This window comes from Hemitrygon akajei, chromosome 15, assembly GCF_048418815.1.
Source record: "Hemitrygon akajei chromosome 15, sHemAka1.3, whole genome shotgun sequence".
In the NCBI taxonomy this organism is placed as follows: Eukaryota; Metazoa; Chordata; class Chondrichthyes; order Myliobatiformes; family Dasyatidae; genus Hemitrygon; species Hemitrygon akajei.
The window spans coordinates 44,905,302-44,928,911 of NC_133138.1; the positions used below are offsets into that span (position 1 = coordinate 44,905,302).

General features: G+C 37.7%; 1 protein-coding gene across 2 annotated transcripts; it reads left to right on the forward strand.

Annotated features, from left to right (window-relative positions):
• Positions 1–33: 33 nt before the first annotated feature.
• On the forward strand, positions 34–23,610 carry LOC140739303 (protein FAM114A2-like). Of its 2 annotated transcripts, none has more exons than XM_073067470.1 (15): positions 34–85; positions 1,233–1,306; positions 5,835–6,160; positions 6,612–6,711; positions 9,617–9,718; positions 11,872–11,981; positions 12,683–12,817; positions 15,282–15,449; positions 15,763–15,886; positions 16,343–16,428; positions 16,939–17,085; positions 17,448–17,587; positions 18,420–18,492; positions 18,866–18,919; positions 20,623–23,610. In XM_073067470.1, the coding sequence occupies exons 3-15, from the start codon at positions 5,852–5,854 to the stop codon at positions 20,716–20,718; spliced, it is 1,644 nt and encodes a 547-aa protein (XP_072923571.1). In that variant the 5' UTR covers positions 34–85; positions 1,233–1,306; positions 5,835–5,851; the 3' UTR covers positions 20,719–23,610. The 2 variants fall into 2 exon arrangements, with proteins under 2 accessions (XP_072923571.1, XP_072923570.1); XM_073067469.1 differs by having other exon boundaries at positions 83–136.

Sequence of the window (23,610 nt, forward strand, 5' to 3'; positions counted from 1 at the left end):
CATGCGCAGTGAGGACGGTACCGGAGGCCTCCCTTGGAGCATGCGCAGTAGTCTCTGGCGGCATTATCGCTTCCCAGGGTGAAAGGTGAGTGTTGTGGCTGCGTGGCGGCAGCGTAGGCTGCAGTTCAGGAGTCGGGTGAGTCATGGGCTGGTTTTACAGGTGGAATTGCAGTGAGGGCTCTGACCCGATGCATAAGGGGAGGTGGGGAGCTTCCTTTTCTGCTGCACCTATCACCGTCCCGTTCACTGTCAGTGGAACTAGTGTAGTGACTGCCTTTAAAGCCCAGCTGTCGGGAAGTTCGGAACTGACGGTCACATAAATAGAGAATAATTTGTGTACTTTTCAGTTGAGCACCAGAGTATGAGTCGTCTGACTGGAAAGGTGGAAGACCTCAGCTGGTCAAGTAGCATCTATGGAGGCAAAAAGTATAAGTCGACTTTTATACTTTTTGTTTCCGCAGCTGCTGCTTGACCCCCTAAGTTCTTCCAGCGTTCTGTTTTTATTTGCAGTTTTCTTTGTCTTGTGAGTCTTTCTAATGTGCTAATATTTGGGTTTAGCTTTCTTAATGACGTTATTACAGTCTGGACAGTGAGAAAGTTTTAAAGTTTGGGTAATACATTTTATAATAATCTTGCTAACCATCAAAACGACAATTTTGTTGACATTTTATAGATGGATTTAGCGTCATTGCCAAAAAGGATGAAAAAATAAATTAATTTGCATTATGATGGGTTTTGTAATTGTCTTGGGTTTATGGACAGAAGAATGAAACATTTTAATTTTGTAGCTTTAATGAGTTTATGAAAACAACAAATGTTTTAAGAAAATGTAAATTATAAATATACAATTGATACCAGTACCTGGCTTGAAGACAAGAAGAGTTTATTCATCATATACACCTGAAGCGCACTCGATCCTTTTTCAAATTTAAAAGGTTTCTGATATTCAAAAGATGACAAGATTGGGTAAAACAAAGTTTATGTCGGATGCCAAGAGCATACTGCAGCAGGTAGCTAGGAATTATGTAAAATGTATAAGCTGAGTAAATATTGAAATATTCAAGAAGTAAAAGATAAAGTATTAAGGAATTTTAGCATCTTTGAAAATCAAATCTAAACCCTATCCAAAATAGGACATTTGTGACTCTGCGTTAAATTCAATGATCTCAGATATCTGGCCTTTCACATTTTCAAGCACCACTACAGGTTAGCTCTGGTTTCTCTCTCCACAGATGTTATCTGACCAATCTGTCTTGGACTCCTCCCTGTCACAAATATTTCCTGTGATTTTACCTCTTCTCTACAGGTCAGTAAATTTAAAGTTAGTTGTTAAGTTATTGGAGTTCTTTTTAAGCAATTAACTAGACCAGTTAGAATCTGGGATAATCAGTATGGCTTTCTAAAGAAAGACCATCTCTGACAAAATATATTAAATTTTTTGAGGATTTAGCAAGAAGGATTGAAAAAGTAGTATTTGATATAGTATGTGTGGATGTAAAGTTTTTGACAGGTCCAAAGTTGTATTATATAATTATTTTATTTATATTATTACATTTGTGTATTGCTTAGTCCAAAATGCAGAAGCTAAGAGTGATAGAAAGATTGGCCTGGGGTTCTTAGTGGAAAGGAAGGTGTTCAGCTGCAGGAAGATAGACTTGGATCAGATCACTGAGGGAGAAAAATAGCAAATGTTTTTAAAGATGGGTGATATAACTTGTATAGAGAAGTTTTTTTAAATTCATTTACCAGATGTGGGTGTCACCATCTAAGCCAGCATTTATTGCCCATCCTTAGTTGCCCTTAAGAAGCTGGTGATGAGCTACCTTCTTGAACTACTGCTGTCCCTGAGGTGTAGGCACACCTACAGTGCTGTTGGGGTGGGGGGGGGGGGGGAATTCCATGATTCTGACCCAGTGACTATGAAGGACCGGTGATATGTTTCCTAGGTGAGTGACTTGGAGGTGAATTTCCAAGTGGTGGTGTTCCCAGGCATCTGCTGTTTTCGTCCTTCTAGACGGAGTCGTCGTGGATCTGGAAGGTGCTGCCTTAGGAACTTTGGTGTGTTGTTGCAGTGTATCTTGTAGATAGTGCACACTGCTGTAAATGTTCATCAGTGGTGGAGGGATTGGATGCTTGTGGAAGGGTACCAATCAAGTGAGCTGCCTTGTACTGGATGGTGTCAAGCTTCTTGAGTGTTTCCAGAGCTGCACTCATCCAGGCGAGTAGCGAGTGTTCCATTACACTCCTGACCTGAGCCTTGTAGATGGTAGACAAGCTTTGGGGAGTCAGGATATAAGTTACAAACCACAGGATTCCTAGCCTTTGACCTGTTCTGGTAGCCACAGTGTTAATATGACTAGACCAGTTCAGTTTCCTGTCAATGGTAATCCCCAGGATGTTGATAGTAGGGGATTCAGTGATGGTGATGCCACTGAATGATGGGATGATGGTTCGAGTCTCTCTTGGTGGCTCGAATTGAACTGCTTCACTATCTGAGGAGTCACGAATGGTGTAGAACATCGTGCAATTATCTGTGAACATCCCTACCTCTGACCTTTTGATGGAAGTAAGGTCATTGATGAAGCAACTGAAGATGGTTGGTCCTAGGACACTTCCCTGAGGAAGTCCTGCAGTGTTGTCCTGAGGATGAGGTGATTGACCTCCAACCACCACAACCATTTTCCTTTGTATCAGGTATGATTCCAACCAGTGGAGGGTTTCCCCCCTAATTCCCGTTGACTCCATTTTACTTAGGACACCTTGATGCCATACTTGGTCAAATGCTGCCTTGATGTCAAGGGCTATCACTCTCACCTCACCTCTCGTATTCAGCTCCTTGGTCCATGTTTGGACCAAAGTGATGAGATCAGGAGCTGAGTGGCCTTGACTGGGCATCCGTAAGCAGGTTATTGCCGAGTAGGTGCTGCATGATAGCACTGCTGATGATTGAGAGTAGGTTGATAGGCCGATAATTGGCTGGGTTGGACTTGTCCTGTTTCTTGTGTACAGGACATAGAAGTATACTTTCTACAGGATATAGAGAAATATAGGTATATCCAGTGTGAGGGAGATATTGAGTGTGGTGTAGGATCAGGATGACCTTAAAGCATGCATTTAAGGTGAGAGGTAGTGATTTCAAGGGAGCTGTGAGGGGCAAGTTTTTTTCTACAGAGTGGTGGGTACCTAGAATGTGCTGCCTGGGGTGGTGGTAGAGACAGACATATTAAAGGATTTCAGAGTTGTTTCGGTATACCATGAATATGAGGAATATGGAAGGATATGGCCGTTGTGTAGGCAGTCAAGATTAGTTCATTTAGCCACGTGATTATTCATTTAATTGATTTTGCACAATTTTGTGGGCCAAAGGCCTGTTCCTGTGCTGTACTGTTCTATGCTCTTATGTCCACAAATTTTTAGAGGACAAGTTTGTTAAGTGGTTTAAAAAGAAAGCACAGAATGCTTTCCTTGATTATGGAGGGAGAAAATATATAAACAGAAAATTCAAGCATTGGTAGATGCCTCAAGGGCAGAGGATGTGTCACTGTTGCAGTCCTTTTTTAGGATTTGTCAGTTGCTATAACGGGTTCTGCCAAACCTGGTTACTGTGCTCCACCCCCCTGAACTCACCATAACAAGAATTCAAGAGGACAGCTAATAATGGAGATGCTGATGGATTTATCCTTGGAAAAGGAAATATATGAAAAATTTACAAAATACGACACTCCTCTTGACGAGTTCACCTTAATGCAAATAAAAATCTCCCTGTTATGGCAGAGCGAACCAAAGGGAAACCAGAAAAGGCCCCACACTGTCTCAGGTCTACATGGCTGGAATGTGCAACAGAAACTCCAGTTTCATCGTTTTTACCAGCACCAAAATGAACCTGCCTTGACTGGAGTTGCCTTATGTGGGAATTGAAAGTTGTTGTGCCATCCAAGCCGAGAGCTGAAGTGTTAGAGGAGCTGCGTGCTGGTCATCTAGGTGTCGTCAAAATGAAAGTGTGGGCTTTAAGCTTTGTCTGGTGCCCTGGGATAGATCAACAGATTAAGCAACTTGCCGTGCACTGTTGGGGATGCCAACATGTCCAGATAATCTTGCGGAAGAAAGAAGGAAGGTATCCAGAACTATCAGAACCACTTCCTGCAGTCCCAGAATCACCTTTTACAACCACCACGGAGGTGGCCCCAGAACCTGAGATTGTTTCACAGCCACAAGTCTCACTTGCCGGCAGAGTGACCCCCCCCCCCTCCCCCTTTTCAAGAAATACATTATCCTGCAAGAGTAAGTAATCCACCACAGTGATTAAATGTTTAGGCCTGAATGGGACAATTTAGAATTTACTATCCTGTGGATGTGTATGTAGTAGTTGTGTGTGTATAACTAGAGAGCAATTTTTTATATATCTGAAGTGAGTGCTTTCTATATTGAGTTGGAGTTTTGCTAAGTGGGGGGAGTGTCATTTAATATTTCAGTAATATTGTAAATAGTTTGTTTAAGCATCCTTTGTTTATATAATACATTGAGGGTGATATGTAAAAGTACATGTGGCATATGTCATCACGCCACCAGGTTGTAAGTGTGCAGCTCGCTTTAAGTAAAAACACTTTACGCACATCTCTCAGGCTCTGGTGTTTTTCTTCTGATTCATTTTAGAGTTACAAAACTTAACACCGTACATCTATAGAAATGTGCTAGAGTCATGGCTAAAAATGATATATTTGGAGGAGGGGTGGTGGACAAAGTTAATTTTATGAGAAGAGATCTAGTCAAATGGGCATGTTTGCTGCAATTTAGAAGAATGAGGTTATCTTATTGAAGCAAAAACTTTTCACCTTAACAGTTTGAGAGAAAGCTTCCCTTTTGAGGCCAGTTTGATCGTTTGAGTCCAGAACTCAAACAATCTTACTTCGCTCTAGGCTTGTGAGTCATTTAGAATTCTCTGTTCCAGAGGGTTGTGGAGAATAGTGAGTATATCACAAAACAAAATTGATAGATTTTGGGGCACTGAAGAAAGCAAGGGCTAAGTGGATAGACCAGTATTATTAATTAAGACACTGAAGGTTGACCTTACTGGAGCTATATAGCCATTTCCTGTGTTGATAGAGTTCAGAGAGTCCTACGGCACAGAAAGTGGCTCTTGGCCTAACTGGTCCATGCTATTCAAGATGTCCCCTCCTAATTATTCCCATTTGTCAGTGTTTGTCTCGTAACCTAAACCTTTCCAATCTACCTGTCTCACTGTCCTTTAGATGTTGTTCTACCGCAACCACACTCCACTTATGTACATACCTCCTCTGTGTGTAAACAGTATATAACAAAAAAAAGTGTTGCTCCTCAGTTGCTGTTAAATTTTTCTTCTCTCAACTTATGCCTTTTAGTTCTTGATTTCCTAACCCTGGGAAAAAGACCGAATGCATTAAGCTCATCTATGCTCATCATGACTTTATACACCCTATAAGATGGCCTCTCAGTCTCCTACACTTCATGGAATAAAATTCTAGCCTCTCTCACCTCCCCAAAAACTCAGTCCCTCATGTCCTGGCAGCATCCTTAAAAATCTTTTCTACATTCTTTCCAGTTTACTGGCATCTTTATTGGCAGGGTGATCAAAACTGAACAGAATTTTCCAAGCATGGCCTCACCAGCATCCTATAAAGTAACACCATGATCTCCCAACTTTTTTTTTGATTCAGCCCTGACTGATAAAGGCCGTCTTCACCACCCTGTCTACCAGTTTGTCCATTTTCAGGGAACCATGTACTTGTAAATGTTTCATATGGTTGTCATGTAACCATGTTGATCTTGTATTATCAATTGCCAATTAATTTGCTTAGTTTCAGGCGCATCAAAGATGGAGGAAATGGGATCTTCTGAGGTACCAGTGGATAAAAATTCATCAGGTTCAGAAGGAAGTTTGAGTGGTGCATCAGATATGGGAGAAACTCATAAAAAAGATGTAATGTTGCAGCAATCCAAGTCTGAACTTGTGAAGAACACTACAAACAATGCTCAAAATAAGGACAATGAGTCTGCTGAAAATAAACTTCAAATGATTGAAAGTAAAGGAAAGACTTCAGTCGGCATGACAAGAAAGAGACCAGAATCAAAGGGATTCACTCCCGGGATGACTGAACAGCAACCCCCAGGAACTGATGACAAGGTAAACAATATTGGATATTCTTTTCCCCATAATTATTTAGCATTTATTAAGTGCTTCTATGTTGCCTTACTTAAGGAGTTCCCAACCTTTTTTATGCCAGGGACCCCTGTTGTTAATGGACCCCAGGTTAGGGACCCCTGCCTTAATTGTATTGACAAAAAATTGGCATTGTTGTCCAAAGGATGAATGTCAAAGTGAGAAATCTGATTGCCATTATACCACAATGGTGCTGCTCTAAAGAGCTCATTCTTACCCTTTGTCATTAGGCTCTATAATGAGTCAACCTCTAGCTGGGGAAGTGATGACCCCCTTCTGTTAGACTGTTTGGGGTAACGTTTTTAAAAATTATTTCTTACTACTTTTTTAATAGTATATCTGCACACTTGTAATGCTACTGTGACATTGTCATTTCCTTTGGCATAAATGATGTATCTATCTATCTGTTTTGCAGCCAAAAGTCGTCTCTGACCAGGAGGCAGGAAGTTGGGGCTACTGGGGAAATTGGGGGAAGTCACTGCTTACTACAGCAACAGCCACAGTAGCATCTGTTGGTGAGTTCACTGGGGTTCTTTTAAAAATATAATTTCTGCAAGATCTGATGACTGTTGTATTTCTAGAAGTTTTCTTGACTTCTTTGGTAATGTGCATACAACTGCAAATTCTCCCAAACAATGGGATGTGACATCAGTTGGGGGCCTGGATGTCAGACATAATTGCGGTTGGACCAAATTCTCTGTACATCTTACAATTACTTGGCCTCTAACGCTCAGTTGTACTGCCTTTGAACTCCAGGATTTCAGGTGAAGCTTATTGCCGTTCAGCTTGAGGGGTAGTCAGAACCCTGGTGGTAGAGAATGTGGGAGATGAATAGGAGGAAAGAGTTTGAGTATGGGAATGGGGGGGGGGGGTGGAAAGTTGCAGAAAAAGAAATTAATGGGAATGTGATGCGACAGAAGAGGACAGGTTGGGATGTGTGTAGTAATTTGAGTTAATAGAAAGTCACACTGAATGGAGGAGGGGAAGATGTGAACTGAGAGCAAATAAACTCTAAAATCTCTTCTCTGTCTGGCCCTTCCCCCAAACACACCTCTTTTCCAATGCGCACCATCTCTTACAGTGGGTGACATCCATTTCTCCATTGTTAACATAGAATATTGGAGATACCAGTTTTTATTTTCAAAGTAAGGATGGAGCACCAATGAACTTGGATTTTTTTGAAATAATAAATTAAGTGTTGCTTCTTATTAGATTGCATTTGCTCCATTTAGATTTTGGAACTTATTTGCTTGCTTTTTAAGTAGAAGCTGCAGTAGGCCTTTTGGTCCTTTGAGAAGACTGAGACAAAAGATTGTAATTAACCTTTTATCTGAGTGCTTCATTGCTACACTGTTTGATGCCTTGAATATTTAAAACCATGTCTCTGTCTTGTATGTAGTTCAAAACTCAGCTTCACAGCCTACTTGACTCTAGCTTCCTATGAGTATTTTATAACTGCAGGCTTTTTGTGTCATTGGCATGCACCCAACAGACTGGCAAAGCAGAGACAATTTTTTGACCAGCGTTCCATCCACAGTGTTTGACCCTGAGCACACAGTCCTTGCCAATTCAGTGATCCATGGCCCTCCTTTGTGCATCTAACTAGCAGCTATCTCAAAGCACTGGAAAAACACTGCCAATACTTTGGCCACAAGATCTTCTGAATTCCCTGGAAGGTTAAGTGAGCTAAAGCTAATACCCTTGCCTAGGCCAATATTGAATTCCTTGTTAGTGTCATATCACCTAACTGGACAGGCCTCATTTTTTTTATGCACGCAGCACCAGACTCCTGAAGCAGTCACACTTTTCAGAGCTCTCCCAGGAATAGAGATTAAAGGCAGATAGATTAAAGAAGCCAAGGATATTCTCAGTCTCCTTGAAGAAAAGCATCGCTGCCACTGACTTCTGAGAATATTTTGTTCATGATCATGAAAGAAGGGAGAAGGGGCATTGGGGATGTTATTGAGATGCTCAAGGCGTTCATCAAGAGCTCATAGAGGACCCAGATAAGCAGTAGAAGGGCAACTGCAAACTGCCCATTCATGCAGTCCAATAGCTATCACCTGACCCTCTTTCCCACCTTGGTAATATGACTCACTTCAGAATCCACAAAATGGGAATGGAAGTAAGTCATCCTCCATTTCCCAGGGAGTTCCTCAAAGGAAAGTACATTTCCAATTTGCATTCTTGCTATTCTGTGGTCTCTATGGATATCTTTACTGATTAATCCCAGATTAGCTCTTTCACATTACAGTTTGCTGAAACCGATTAAGATAATTTTTAACAAAAATTAGTTTGTGTATGGTGGGGAACAAATTCAGAAAATCGATCACTTGAAAGAGCAGTAAGTTTACCTCTTCCTCCACCTCTGCTACATGACATTAACAATATTAACATTTAATTTTTCTAACACACATTGTAATTGGACTTGAATCTAATGACTTGCATCTCTGAAGCTTCAAAATCCGAAAGTTAATTAAAATCACTTAAAACTGACTATAACATGATAATGAAATACCTTGATGCTTTTCTTTGTTAGAAGTTCGATAATGCAACTTATTTCGATCAGCCAAGTTGTGATTTGGGATGAATTTTAAAAGTACATGAGAAGATTTGGTAGAGAACATTGTCAGATTAGCTCAATTAATCATAGTATAACCTCAAATACTAACAAAAAGAGGCATTTTTAGTCATCTTTTTAACTTCAAATAATTTCAAGACTTTTTGTGGAGGGAAAAGGTGCAGATTTAAAGATCTTTATCTCAGTTATTTTATCCTATATTTTTCTGTTTCATCTAGGGAATGATTTGCTTAGTCTTTGATCTTGTTATCAGGTAGGGTTGTGAACAGTAATACTTCCCATCTCTTCATTGCATTTCAAGTGAATGGATGTTTGTATTAGGTATAAAATACTACCTTGATTTGAAATGTTAAAAGGAAAATAAATGAAAAAGGTGAAGCAGTGAAGCAGTTGCAGAGGAAAATGAGTTGATGAAAGATTTTGTCGAGACCTGACGAAGGGTCTCGACCCGACACGTCAACAGTGCTTCTCCCTATAGGTGCTGCCTGGCCTGCTGCATTCCGCCAGCATCTTGTCTATGTTGCTGGAATTTCCAGCATCTGCAGATTTCCTCGTGTTTGCCTGATGAAAGATTTTGATTTGTTGTCTCAAATCCTGCTCTGGAAATTTCTGATAGGACATAGAATTCAGTAAAACAGAAGAATCCTCCCTGTTTGCTGACATGGTTTCCAGTACAAAATAAAGATAAATTTATAATGGTTACAATGACTGCTGATTTTCACAGCAAGTGTAAGTAAGTTGGCAACAGTTGGGGTAAACTCTGTCCTTAGTTGGGCAACACCAAGTTGTCTGTTTTGTAAACTTATTAACTATTTAATATGTCTATTTTATTGCTGTAGGTCATGGAATTTCCCATGTGATCGAAAAAGCTGAGTCCTCTCTTGGAATTCCCAGCCCTACAGAAGTTTCAGCAGAAGCAAGATTATCTGATGGGGACAAAGGTAGTCATTTGATAATGGAATTATTTCTAGCTTCTGAAAGGGTATCATCCAGAAATAATTAAATTGTGAAATGGTGAAGGATTACAAGGCCAATGACAATCTTATTTAAGCTGAATAATCTTCTGCTCTGCCTCTCTATTTTTGATATATGTGTGAGCTGATGTGACTTCCCTCCTCTGGTATCTTTTTTTGTCTGATTCCATTGGCTGTGGATATCTTGCCTAATCAGCTGTTCCTTGTAGGATTTGGGAAATGGCCATGCTAAATGACCCAACATCTTCTAAGTTTCCTACTGCAAAAAAGAAACGAAGAATTGCATACTCATGTCCATACAGCATGTCTGGACAAATAAAGGGATTAGCAGGGATGGCATCTTGAGCATTTTGCTGAAGTTGGTTGTTTGCAGTAGTTGCTTTCCCTAATCAGATTTCCCTGAGGGGAAATGACAGCCATTCAGTTTAGGAATGAATCATGAGTTCATTGATGTTGGGCATAAAGTTAAGCACAGTCTTAGTGTCCAGTGCCTGTTGCATCTTCTTTACAATTCACAACAATGTTTTTCAAACTGAGATGAATTCATAATAAAAATCATTAAATCAACATCTGCTGTACACAGTTGACACTGTATATGTCCAGTGTAATGAATCGCAGATCATAAGCAAGTTATCTGATACATGTACTGTCTTATATATACACTAACTTTGACATGCTAATGAAGAAAACGGGGGCATCCAAAATATATGTGAATAATAAAGTATATACAGAGTGGATTGTTTTTGCTCCATCAGTGAGATACTTTATCTCTCTTTTGGTCTTAACAACTTGATGTGAAAATCAGCAAATCCTCCTTTTTATCTGTAGAAATCTCAGCTTGTGTGATTTGAACAATAGGCAGCTAACCATGAACACAAAGCAGTTTTTAGTTCTTGGTACTCTTATGACAGTGGTTTTAAATCTAAGTTGTATGTTCCAGGCAGGAACAAAAATAGAACAGCATCTACTTTTAATATCTCAATAAAATCCTTGGAATTACTTGGAGACAAATGGAACAAAACAAAATCTGTGAGAGAATCCGCCTGCTTCCAGTGGCTGGGGCGTGTAGAGCACATATTTCTTTCATCTGCTGAAGCTTTGCCTTTGGTGCAGAGAAAGGCTAAATAACCAGAGGTCATGGGTTAAGGGTGAAGGGGGAAAAGTTTAAAGGGGACATTTTGGGGGGGGGCTTCTTCACACAGAGAGTGGTGAGAGTGTGGAATGAGCTGCCAGATGAAGTGGTAAATGCAGGCTCACTTTTAACATTTCAGAAAAACTTGGACAGGTACATGGATGAGAGGAGTATGGAGGGATATGATGGGCCGGGTGCAGGTCAGTGGGACTAGGCAGAAAAATGGTTCGGCACAGCCGAATTAGAGGGACCGAAGGGCCTGTTTCTGTGCTGTAATGTTCTATGGTTCTATAGTTCTACTGCAGTGAAAAGATCATGCAAGGTCTCAAACAAAAGTATGCATTCTTACTGACAACCAAAACAGCCTAGAGCATATCTACTTAATCTGGAGAGACCGGGTGAATGCTTTTGCAGTCATAGAAAGCTACAGAAACGACATGTTGAAACTTTACCTTCCACCTAGCCAAGAGGAAGTTTTGCTGCTGGCAGAACAGGATCTTTTACCAGGGTATGCTGGAAAATGTTCACATAATACATCACCACCTTGCATTTGCAAAGTTAGTCATAGTCACACAGTACAGAAAGGAGCTCTTTTGTACCATGCCAATGATGAAGCACCCATTTAACTAATCCCAATTTATTCTTCCCACATTCCCATTGACTTCCCCAAGTTCTGTCACTCACTTGCATACCCAGGACAATTTACAGGGCCAATTAACCTTTTGACTTGCGCATTATTGGGAATGTGGGAGGAAACCAAGACAATGTGAGCCTGGGTCACTATCACTGTGAAGCAACTACTTTCATTAGCTGCACCAGTGTCCTACCATGTTGGACCACCACTTTGAAGAAGTGATAAATAGAGGACCACAAAAATCCAAGTAATTGAGGATGCACGTTTCTTTGAATTAGTAATACATAATGTGTGTCTAATTATACTTAGCAATAATTTAAGAGCTGAAGACCTTTGTTTTTTTTTGTAAAACAGCAGGATTAGAGGACTCTGAAAAAGGCCCCAAAACTGAAGATGAATCTTCCTCTCCAACCAGTGGGGCATTTGGGATGTTTTCTACCATTACCACTGCAGTTCAAAACACAGTGAGTGGTTTAATTAATGTTAATAACATTCAAATGTCTAATTATCTCTAGTGATAACTTTATTTTAGAAAACTGAATTATAACTCTTTTTCTTATTGCAGTCACCAAATTTCTAATTCTTTTTGTCTGCTTTTAATGAAATTGGTATTTTTCAATTGATTTTTGCATTTAAATCTATTTTTCTATAATGTGGTTTAAATTTCACATTGTCATGAAATAATTCCATAACTATCTAAAATATTAGAACTATTTCTATGATTAATTATTTGATTAATATGCATAGCAATATAATTTACTCAATACTTTTAAAGGTGTATTGTTAATCAAAAACTGCAGATGCTACAGGAGTTCTCTTGGCCCTCCCAGTTATAACATTCATATCCAAATAAGGCCTGCATTACAACCCAGGAAAAAAAAATGTATGGCATTGTTTTAGGATTTAAGCAGTCATTCATTATGGAACATCGTGCTCAAATAAGTATGAAGGGAATGTTTACATTTCTGACTAACATTTACATAAAAGTTGATTTATCTGAGAGGGCAGTTGGTTTCATGTTCTCTTGTGCTGTAGACTCAAAACTTTAAAGGCCTTTAATATGTATACACTGACTGTTACTGGTAATTGAAAGCATTTAATTATAAGAGGGTTTTTTTTACATATTTATGCTAGGCAGTATTGATATTGATAACTTTATTTCCAGGGGAGAACTGTACTAAGTGGTGGTTTGGATGCCCTTGAGTTCATTGGTAAGAAAACCATGGATGTTATTGCAGAAGGAGATCCTGGATTCAAGAAAACACGAGGCCTGATGTACAGAACAACCACATTGTCTCAGGTGCACATTCAACTTTGATTAAATTTAAATTATCATTTTTTAATTTTATGTGTCTGAACATGTCTTGGGAAAGATTCACCGTGACGTGACTGATGCAGCCATGGCACTTTCCATATTTTATCATACGATGTTAAGGAAGGAGATGCTACGCATGCTCCATCTTCATCAGCGGTACTGAGATTGAGAGTTTGAAGTCCAATAGCCTGTCCTGGTTCAACCACATAGATGCTACAGCCAAGAAAGCTCATCAACACCTCAGCCTCCTCAGGAGGTAAAAGAAATTTGGCTTGTTGCTATCAACCCTTTCCAATTCTTATTGAAGCACCTATCTGGATGTATCATGGCATAGTGTGGCAACTTCTCTGCCAATGACCACAAGAAACTGCAGCGTGTCGTGGACACAGCTGTCCATATTTCTCACTGCCTTGGCAAAGTACAGTACCCAATATAATCAGAGATATTACCTGCTCTGGACATTCATCCGCCTCCCTTCTTCCATCATGCAGAAAGTACAAGAGCCTGAAAGCACAGTCCATCAGGTTCAAGGACTGCCTCTATCCTGCTGTTATAAGACTATTGAATGGTCTCCTGACTCCTGACCTCACAGTCTGCCTCATTATGATCTGGAAGCTTTATTATCTACCTGCACTGTACTTCCTCTGTAACTCTTCCGCTTTATTCTGCATTCTGTTACTGTTTTACATAGTACTACATCAATGCACTTTGTAATAACTTCATCTGTGTGAACAGTATGCAAGACAAGCTTTTCGCTGAACCCACAATAATAGACCAATTCTAATATTTATGATCTTATTTAATCTTAATTGCAAATGTTTGTGCAGGTGTATGACTGTTCCTAAGGAAATGTGTATTGATTTCCAGAGCAGACAGAACTTGCCTGAGAACACCTCCAAAGGCTTTTTGTTTGCATTAGACAAGTCTTCTGTAGTAGAGGCATAGTGTGGAAGATTTGTTTTATTCTTTTCAACATTGGGTCTTTGATTTATGATATTTTTCTAAGTGAAAATTTTTCTTTTTTTGGGACAAGTTTCCATGGAAATCAAAATTTAGTATGCATATATTTATGCTTTTTAATATATGGACTGAAATTTTATGATCCACATCTTTAGCTGTATAATTTGTGAGTAAGACAAGTTGAGTATTGAAAATTGGGATGATATATTAGTATATCTATAGGTATTAGAATCGTGTGAAGGGAAAGTCAGAAGTACGATGGCAGTGGGAAGGATAACCCAGAGGTGTAACAAAGGTTGCTAGTTTAAGAAGCACAGTCTTTGGATGTTTATAATGGCAAGGATAATTAAGCAGCAGGAGAAAGGGAATGGAAAATGGCATTCTGTATGACAATAGCCAGGAAGGTTTCTTGTGCTAGTACATTTGATAACATTCAGTGTGGGAATAATTGTTGAAAAGTGGCTACAGCAAAAAAGAGATAATAGACAATAGGTGCAGAAGTAGACCATTCGGCCCTTCGAGCCTGCACCGCCATTCTGAGATCATGGCTGATCATCTACTATCAATACCCGGTTCCTGCTTTGTCCCCATATCCCTTGATTCCCCTATCCATAAGATACCTCTCTAGCTCCTTCTTGAAAGCATCCAGAGAATTGGCCTCCACTGCCTTCCGAGGCAGTGCATTCCAGACCCCCACAACTCTCTGGAAGAAGAAGTTTTTCCTTAACTCTGTCCTAAATGACCTACCCCTTATTCTCAAACCATGCCCTCTGGTACTGGACTCTCCCAGCATCTGGAACATATTTCCTGCCTCTATCTTGTCCAATCCCTTAATAATCTTAAATGTTGCAATCAGATCCCCTCTCAATCTCCTTAATTCCAGCTTGTATAAGCCCAGTCTCTCTAATCTCTCTGCGTAAGACAGTCCGGACATCCCAGGAATTAACCTTGTGAATCTACGCTGCACTTCCTCTACAGCTAGGATGTCCTTCCTTAACCCTGGAGACCAAAACTGTACACAATACTCCAGGTGTGGTAAATGACACTGAAGAAAGCAATGAGATAGTATTTTGTACTTGGGAATACTATTTTAGAATTTCTTGAGCATTTTTTTAGTCATTCGTATTATAACATTCAACTGAAATAATTGTAAGCACGAGGTGTCTGCAGATGTTGGAAATCCAAAGTAATGCACACAAAATGCTGGAGGAACTCAGCTGGTCAGGCAGCATCTAGGGAAGTGAGTGAGCAGTCAACGTTTTGGACCGAGACCCTTTTTCAGGACTGGAATGGAAGGGAAAAGATGCCAGAATAAAACGCTAGGGGGATGTTGAGGTTGCAAGCAAGAACTGAAATATTTGTCAGTATTATAAATTTCAGACAACCATTCACTTGAAGCAACTGAGTAAGCAATGAATTTCATATTCATTCCACTTTCCTATAGAGAATACTGTCTTGAGATTATTCTGCTTGAATTTTCTCTACATAGGTTCTGAGGGAAGCAAAAGAAAGAGAACAACAACAACAGCAGCAAACAGCTGATGATCTTTCTGTAGATGTACAAAAGAAAGCTAATTATGGAATTTTGTTCGATGAATTTCAAGGTCTATCCCATCTGGAAGCTTTGGAAATTTTGTCCAATGAAAGTGAACTAAAGGTAAATCAGGAAAAAGAAAATAGTTACATTTTTGCATGTTTCTTCAGTATTATTTCCAGTTTTGCTTTTGACATTGAACACAGGCCCCCAATTCTAAATACTACTTTCTTGGAGGACCCAGAAATGCTACATTAGTATATTTTGTGATTAAGTTTAAATTTGTTAATTATGCTAATATTGAGAATGTGTGTTTGTTGCACATATATTTTAATGTGCTCTGTGTACCTGAAGATTTCATTAAGGTGTAAAGTATTGTTTTAGCATGCCTAGTGCTGATCATATTCACTCAAGAAATGTTTATTACTTTCCATAGGTTAGATCAGTGGTTAATTCCCTGTCTGGAGAAGCTGTTGAAAAATTGAAGGAGGAATTGGAGACTATTAAAGAAGCTTTTGCTTTGGCTGAATTTGATGAGGAGGAGGAAGAAGGGAACGAAGGTACAACATACAGCTTTTTAGTGCTGTCAGCTTTTCATTGCTACTGACTGATTTTCCTCAGCTTGTTTATAATCTTTATTAGTTTGAAATGGTTTGTGTTATCAAAAAAAACCTTATTACCTTTTATATTCAGTCCCGTTTATAAAATTGTCCCGTGTCCTTTTTTAATTACCTTATCAACTTGCTAAAACTCCTTTGAGATAACTTGTACATTTGCACTTTGTCTGTACAATTGTCATATAAACAACAGGTTTTCTGTTATATTGCCTCTCTGTATTGTTCCTCCCATTATCCGCCTCTTTAAACAGGAACATTATGTCCATCAATCTTTTGGAGCTATTTTGTCTATTGACTGAATGCCTCAGAGCAAGTAAGAATGAGTGATAAATACTGCTTTGTCAGTTTCATCCTGAGAATAAATGTCTTCCATAGCTGAAGATTATTTTGGTTTTGCAGGAGATGATGGGTCTGGATTTGTAAAAGAAATATCTGATTTGTTATCAGAGCTGCATGTAGCTGTGACATCTGACAAACTGGGCAAAGTAAGTGTATATTGATTTCTCTGTCACCAAAATAATTTTATTGGTGTAGTTTCCTGCAGCTTCAGTTCTTTTATGGGGGGGGGGGGGGGGAACAATTCAGTTATTGTAATTAGGGGTAGAGTGTTTCAGTTATTGATACGGTTTTAATCAGAAAACAAACTGAAGCTAATAAGCAACTATTTGTAAGCCAAATTTTGCACATTTTGCCTGGCATTTACAAAATAATAATGTTCCATGTTTTTGAGAACAAATGTTCTTTAAGTCCATAATGAATCAGTTGGCATGTTTCTGTATTTAAGTTACTTGATTTTAAAAAGAATTACCAATTATTTTTATCTTGCTGAATTAAGTAGCACAGAATCCTTTCCGTGTTTGGCAACATGACATGTTTATTTTATTAATGTTGGCACAACATATGCCCGTCATCTTGATGTGCTTCATGTTAAATCTTTAGGGAGGTTATGTTGTTCTCTCGTGTTCTGAATTATTCAAAATTTGTGTTTGTTTCAGGCTAGAAAGAATGCAAATGATTGTATAATTGAAGTAAACTCTCTCTCACTGGTACAAATAGAAATGGCATCAGAAGATAAAGAGAAAGAAGGACAGAATGAGAAATCTACATTGGGCTTGCATAGGGATCACAAAATTTCAGTTGAGGTAATATATTAGTGGCCACTTTTATAATTTTAAGAGAAAGCTTAACCTATTATGTAAATAACAAACGCTAATTCTTTTACATATGGTTCAGTATGCATCATACTTAAACCACAGATACTTATGTACATCATATTCACTGCTCTTTTTGTATTTTTGTGTTGGTTTAGTCTTTTCCCATCCTGAAGTGTTATATAAAAGGGAAATTAAAATTTTGCAATCAGATTTCAATCTGTTATGTGGTTTTCCAATAAAATAGTTTGGCTTGCTTTTTTCTTGGTTGTAAGTATTAATTGAGCACAGGAAAATTACACTTGGTGTTCTAACTCAGATTTTGATTTTATTTATGTCTGTGTGCTTCACAGAATATCCATACATCTGCCGTCAGAAGTTTGGCAGAGCTCACAGCTAGGTCCATTGAACAGTTCCATAAAGTGGCAGTACTAATTCTTCACAGCCAGAACCAGGATGTGGGGGTATTGGACCATGCCAAAACTCTATCTAAGTATGAAATTTTAAACTTTTCATAAAATGCACAGAAGAGACTCACTTTAGGATTTTAATGATGGTTAGCTAGTGGAAGTGGAATCATGTGTACTTTAAAAGAAGACTGATACTATGAATCCTAGTTTTGCATTGTATATGTGAAGGAACAGTATAACTTGGGAGTTTCATATACCAACAGATGAACTTGGTCTTGGATGATATATTATTTGTTTCTAAATTGACAATCCATTTACACGCTGGCAAATAATTATTATCAAGGGCATGATATTAGGCTAGATGCCAATTTTTATCACTTGTGCTAAGTCCCACTTTCATTTTGTGAATCATTTCAGGTGTCAGGTAAATAAAGCCAATAAAATGGTCAATAATATTTTGAATGACATAATTGATCATGAGTTCCTTGGAGAGTAAATAAATTTAAATGCCGTATGCCTAAGCCATGTTTCTGGTTCTGACTATTCTGTTGTAGAAAGGATACTTGAAAGTGTAAAATGCACTGAACTTGATCCGTAAAAATACTGTGATTTTAGCCTCAGTTATCTAATTTGTCAATGACTAGATTTCTTTTTAGGGTGATACATCATATACTTTGCCTACCTGGATAAGGTTTATCCATTGAGGTAGACCTTTGTAAGTGCAAAGAAACTTGCAATACATCATTCAAATTCCCCTGACTGTTTAATATTACATGCTGAGTTACTCCTACTCTCTTACCTCCTTCAAATGAATGATAAGATATAATTCAAAATATTTTATGGAAGAAAATAATCCGTCGAGTTGTAATACTTGATTGTGGAGCATTAATTTCTAATTTCATTTTTTCTTTACAGATTGACTGTTGTCTTGTGTAAGGAAGTGGCTGTCCTTTCGAAACAGTTTACAACTTGTTTAACAAAGATAGGGGTAAGAAGCAACTTTTTCTTTTACAGGAGTTTTTATAAAATCTGTTGATGAGGATGATGATCTAATATAGAATCACACCTAATGACATCTCAGTTGGCTTTGCATTGCGTTGTTTGACCTCAGTCGTCTTGGTTATTTGGGATATTGCATTCGCTGAATTTATTTGTGAAAACCTCTGGTGGATGGAAGAAAATAGTAAAAGTGATAATTTGTGTGCACATTTCATTGAAGCACAGCATACTTGTTGGACTCTAATTCTAGATGTGTTTAAATTTCTTAAATATGATTTAGTTAGAAAAATAGTATGTAATAATTGACTTTTAATTTTTTATTCTATTTTAATATAAAACATCTTCAATTAATTTCTTTACAGGTTAAAGAGAAGGCAGACGTTCTTAATCCATTAATTACTGGAGTATTTTTGGAGGTAAATTTCTTCCAATTAGTGAGTTTAGACAACTTTTTCCAGAATTCCACTACTTATGCACATAGTTGACCAAACTTTAGATCTGCTGATTTAAAATCAGTAGATTATATGTAGATTAAGAATAGACAAATGTATAATCCTTGTGAATGTTGTACATGTTTGAAGTGCCTTCTCAAATCAGATATTAAATCAAGATGCCCCCCCAGCTAATATATCTAGAAATAAAACATTCCTCGGTATTATTTCAAGAAGGGATGCCAAAACTACACCCATTAACACCACTAAAAACCAGTGTAACTGATCACTTATTCGTACATGATTTTAGATTTTTGCTGTGTCCAAATCAGATTTCTGTTTCTCGTAAGTAACATTAACTATATTTAAGCAAAATCTCATTGGCCAAAACCAAAGCCCAAATGACATACATGTTGCTATATAAATAAGATTTATATAACATTTAGTTGGAATCCAAACTATTAATTTATGTATTTTACTTTCACAATTAAAAATCATTCATTGGTTTTAGTAGCAGATTATACTACAGTGTCTTTTTGGATAATAACAGAAATATATTTAGTGGTCACTTCATTATTGCTTTGGAAATCATACTATACATATGTTGAGTGATTACACTTCAAAAAGCCATCACAGGATACAACCACCGAAAGGAGTATTTAACTGATATAAATGCAAAGTTTTCCAAAACATCAAGGATGATTTGGGTAATTTTTATTATAGATCTTTTACAGTATTACAGTATATAGCAACTTGAAAATTTGAGTTCTACAACAAGCTTCTGAGATAGCATGTATATCAGTACAACATAAGTAGGAAGCGTAGGCCATTCAGCCCCTCTTGTTGTTCTACCATTTAGTGAAATCATACCTGACTATTTTTTTGCTTCAGTGCCACTTTTCTACATAACCCCATATATTTTAAGCCTGTAATATTTTTTAGACTTCCAAATTATGTCTAAAATGTACTCATTAACTCATCTACAGTACTCTTGGGTAGAGAATTACAAAGATATATTACCCTCTGGGTGAAGAAATTTCTAATAAATTCTGTCCTGTATAACTTACTCCTATTTTAAAGCTGTGACTGAATTCAAGATGCCATTGGTAGGAAAACACCAAAACTCCACATCGACTCATTCAAGCTCCTTAAGAATTTTGTATGTCTCAATGAGGTTCAGTCATATGCTTTTAAGCCGGAAAGAGTATTGGTGCAGTCTGTTTAATTTCTCATTCTACTACAAGCTCACCATCTCAGAATTCAATGTGCTGCATGTTCACTATAATCCTTAAACACAGGAAATGCTAGGAAAACTCAGCAGGTCAAACGTCATCTGTAGAGAAAGAAATAGTTAATATTTTGGGTCAGTGGCCTAACCAGGCTATACTGATCACAGATGCACAACATAATCACAACTTTGCAGTTAATCTTATCTCTCATTTTCCCTTCAACCTTTGCAAGTGAGGTTTCAACAAAAGAGAAAAACAAGTTTGACACTATAGTATGTTTATTTAAAACTTGTGATTGCTGCATCATGGAATTTAGTAAAGTTGATCTTGCAGCATGAATAAGGAGGAACATTTGCAAAATCCATCAGTGCTAACTCAATTGTAAATATAATTGTTCTTTTGGCCAAAGGAAAATCCTGCTTTTCAGCATTTTGTAAATGGTTCAAACTTCTCTTTCAGGCCTCCAACAGTGCAACCTACATTCAGGATGCATTTCAGCTGCTGCTTCCAATTCTTCAAGTTTCTCAAATTCAGACTTGCTTGAACACAACGTAATGACTGGCTTAATTTACTTTGCCATGAAATTTTTAAAAACCTGTGAATTTTATCACAAAAAAAATCATGTACCAGTATGGATTGTTTTAAGATGCATTTTGTAACACTCAAAATGTTTTTCAGAGAGGGCAGGGAGATGATTTCCGGATGAATTGCTTTTCTCTAAAAATCCATTGCTGTATGAATGTACTAAGGTATTGGGTTATAATCTCCAGCATATAATATTATGGTTTCTTTCTGTGCATCAAAGAAAGTTTCCTGTTTCTCATAATTCCTTCCAGATTGATTGCTGAGGAACAAAAATTATATAAGTATAATAGCAATGTTATTTTTCATTACTGATCTTTCTACAGAATGACATGTTTATTGGCTAATACTACATGTAAATTAGAAAATAATTCAGAGAATATTTAAGTGGAAATGCTGTGCCACAAATTATGTTGTTTACCAGTTTTCACTGGCTGGTCATTTGACCAAATACCACTTTATGCACTTCTATATTTTTTTATCATTGCCTCCAAAAATTTTCAAACAATTTCACAAACAGAAACAAGCAGAATAATGTGAATACTATGCTATGGAGTATAACTGAGTATGCAGCATTTTCATTTGTGTTTTTCTACATATCACTCCAATGTAATACACTTTGTACTTAAAGCACTATAGCTTATTCTTCGAAGTATGCATTTTGCCATTTAAAGAAATATTCTGAGAGATAAGATGACGTGGTTTATAAAGCCAATGGTTTTTTAATTTCTTAATTTGTTCGTAGGGATAATATATTTCTAGTCTCTTTGCAATATTATTCATTGTCTGCAAAGGATGATGCCAGTGAAAATAGGAATGAGTTTTGAAATTTATTTTTTGCGTTATTATCAACCATCTTTTACTATCATTACTGTATTTAACACTTAGTGGGCAAGCAGCAACATCCTGGTATCCAGCTGCTTGAGATCTCATTTCCTGTCATTTACTTGAGTTCATAATTACATTGTTCATGAAGTATACTATTTGCTATGCTTAATTAGGTCTAACGTCACCTGCAGGAAATAGTGTATAGTTTAACTGTATTTCCAGTTTTGGACACTGAATAGCCATCGGAATAGAACTGAAGTATAACTTCAGTTCTCCAGTATCTAGTATATTCCTATAATGTCAGAGGTTTTTATTGCTGATGTGCATTTCTCAGAATTAAAGTTTTTAAAACCTGGAAGTTTATAATTTATTGGGCTGTATTTTGTTTTTAATAACTTTTGAGAGCCTTTTCACAAATGTTGCCTTTTAAAAGTACAAATAGTTGCTTCAAAATTTTTGACATATCAAACTTTAGGTTAAAAGCTTTTGTAAACAATCAAATAGTTAAAATTAAAGTTTCTGATAACTGTTTTGATCATTTGAGAGTTATTCAGGAATTGTTAAGTTCTAGTCACTTGTCTAGTTTGTAAACCACAGGCTGATAATGAAATGCCAAGTATACTCAGAAGCCACTAAATAGAGAATTTATTTGAGTTTCACTTAATAAATCAGTGTGTATTAATTACAAAAGGAGTGAGTTTGGCTGTTGATTTGCATGCTGATATAGACCAGTTGAATTTGAGTGTCAAAGCTAAATGGGTCTATGGATAGATAATATGCCAGAGGCTAATTGTTTCAGGCCACAAAAATAATGCTGCACTTATTTTAAATGTGTTATGCTTTTGCATCTTTGTATATTCATTATAAATTCCCTTGTTCATAAATGTAGTGGAAGGTGGAAGTTGTCTATGAAACATGAGCTTTGAACTGTCTCTCAAACTCAGGATGATCCAGTTCTACTTCAGCTAGTTAAATTCTTCAGATGTTGCCATTGTGATTGTTGACTGAAATGTGGCAAGATCTTAAAAATGGCAACGGTATCAAATATGTTTGTTATTGGCTGAGGGAGAGATGTTGTCCAAAACACCCCACTTCTTCAGTTAGGGCCATGGAACATTTGCCAGAGAGGATCTGAGTTTGTCACGGTGAAAACACTGTCTTTTTATTGAATTTTACAGTCTCCCGAGTATAATGTAGCTCAGGTTTGCAACTATCCTACTCTGGTGGAATTGCAACCCCCCTTACTTGGCATGCTGTAAATACAGTGTCACTGATAGAGCATCAGATGTGGACCCATTAAATCTCATATCTCCCAAGACTCCAATAGGTGGTGTCTTTTTTCAGTTGACCAGTTTGCAGCAACTCAAATGAATCTGAGTAGCTCAGCAGTAAAGTATTCTGTATGCTATGCTGTTGGAATCTTTAGTGATCCAAGATTTTCAGTGCATTTGGTTAGTGAGCATTGAAATGCTTCTGACAGCACAAAGGAATAAGGTCTTGGATCGGTCTTTGACTTGGAAGCTATGTCGAGGAATGTGAGCTAATGTCAGGGAAGGAATACAATGTTGACCTCTGGTTCTGCAGTTGGTAGGGGATGTAGAATGCTAAGTAATATTTTAATAATCTTGCTCTCTGGTGATTGACAAAAACATCTGAGGACTCTCAGCTGTGACATTATTCAGGATAGGGAGGGTGATAGAGATCCCTCCCCATTGCCATGAGAAAGGCATCCAAGCATTTTGGTGTCACCAAAGAGGACCAGACATTCACACATCAAAGCAGAGGTGGTTTGTCATATGATTCTCTGGTAACCCCTCTTCCACACCCCAAGCCCCAGGGCACAAGATGTTTGATTCAGTAGGGTAGCTTGCCAGAGCCAGCCAAACTATAGGCAAATCATGGAGAAACACTTAGTCCAATGAATAAAGTTGATGAATATTGATGATAAATAATATAAACATGACTTTAAAATGTATGGTTATTTATTTTCATCACTTGTAATTTACATTGTTCATTAAAATGGAGATATATTTAGAA

Bases quoted from the DNA above. Each gene is read 5' to 3' on its own strand.
- LOC140739303 (XM_073067470.1), top strand. From the start codon at position 5,852: ATGGAGGAAATGGGATCTTCTGAGGTACCAGTGGATAAAAATTCATCA. The intron at 9,719-11,871 runs GTAGTCATTTGA...TTTGTAAAACAG, and splicing joins ATTATCTGATGGGGACAAAG to CAGGATTAGAGGACTCTGAA. The intron at 11,982-12,682 runs GTGAGTGGTTTA...CTTTATTTCCAG, and splicing joins CCACTGCAGTTCAAAACACA to GGGAGAACTGTACTAAGTGG.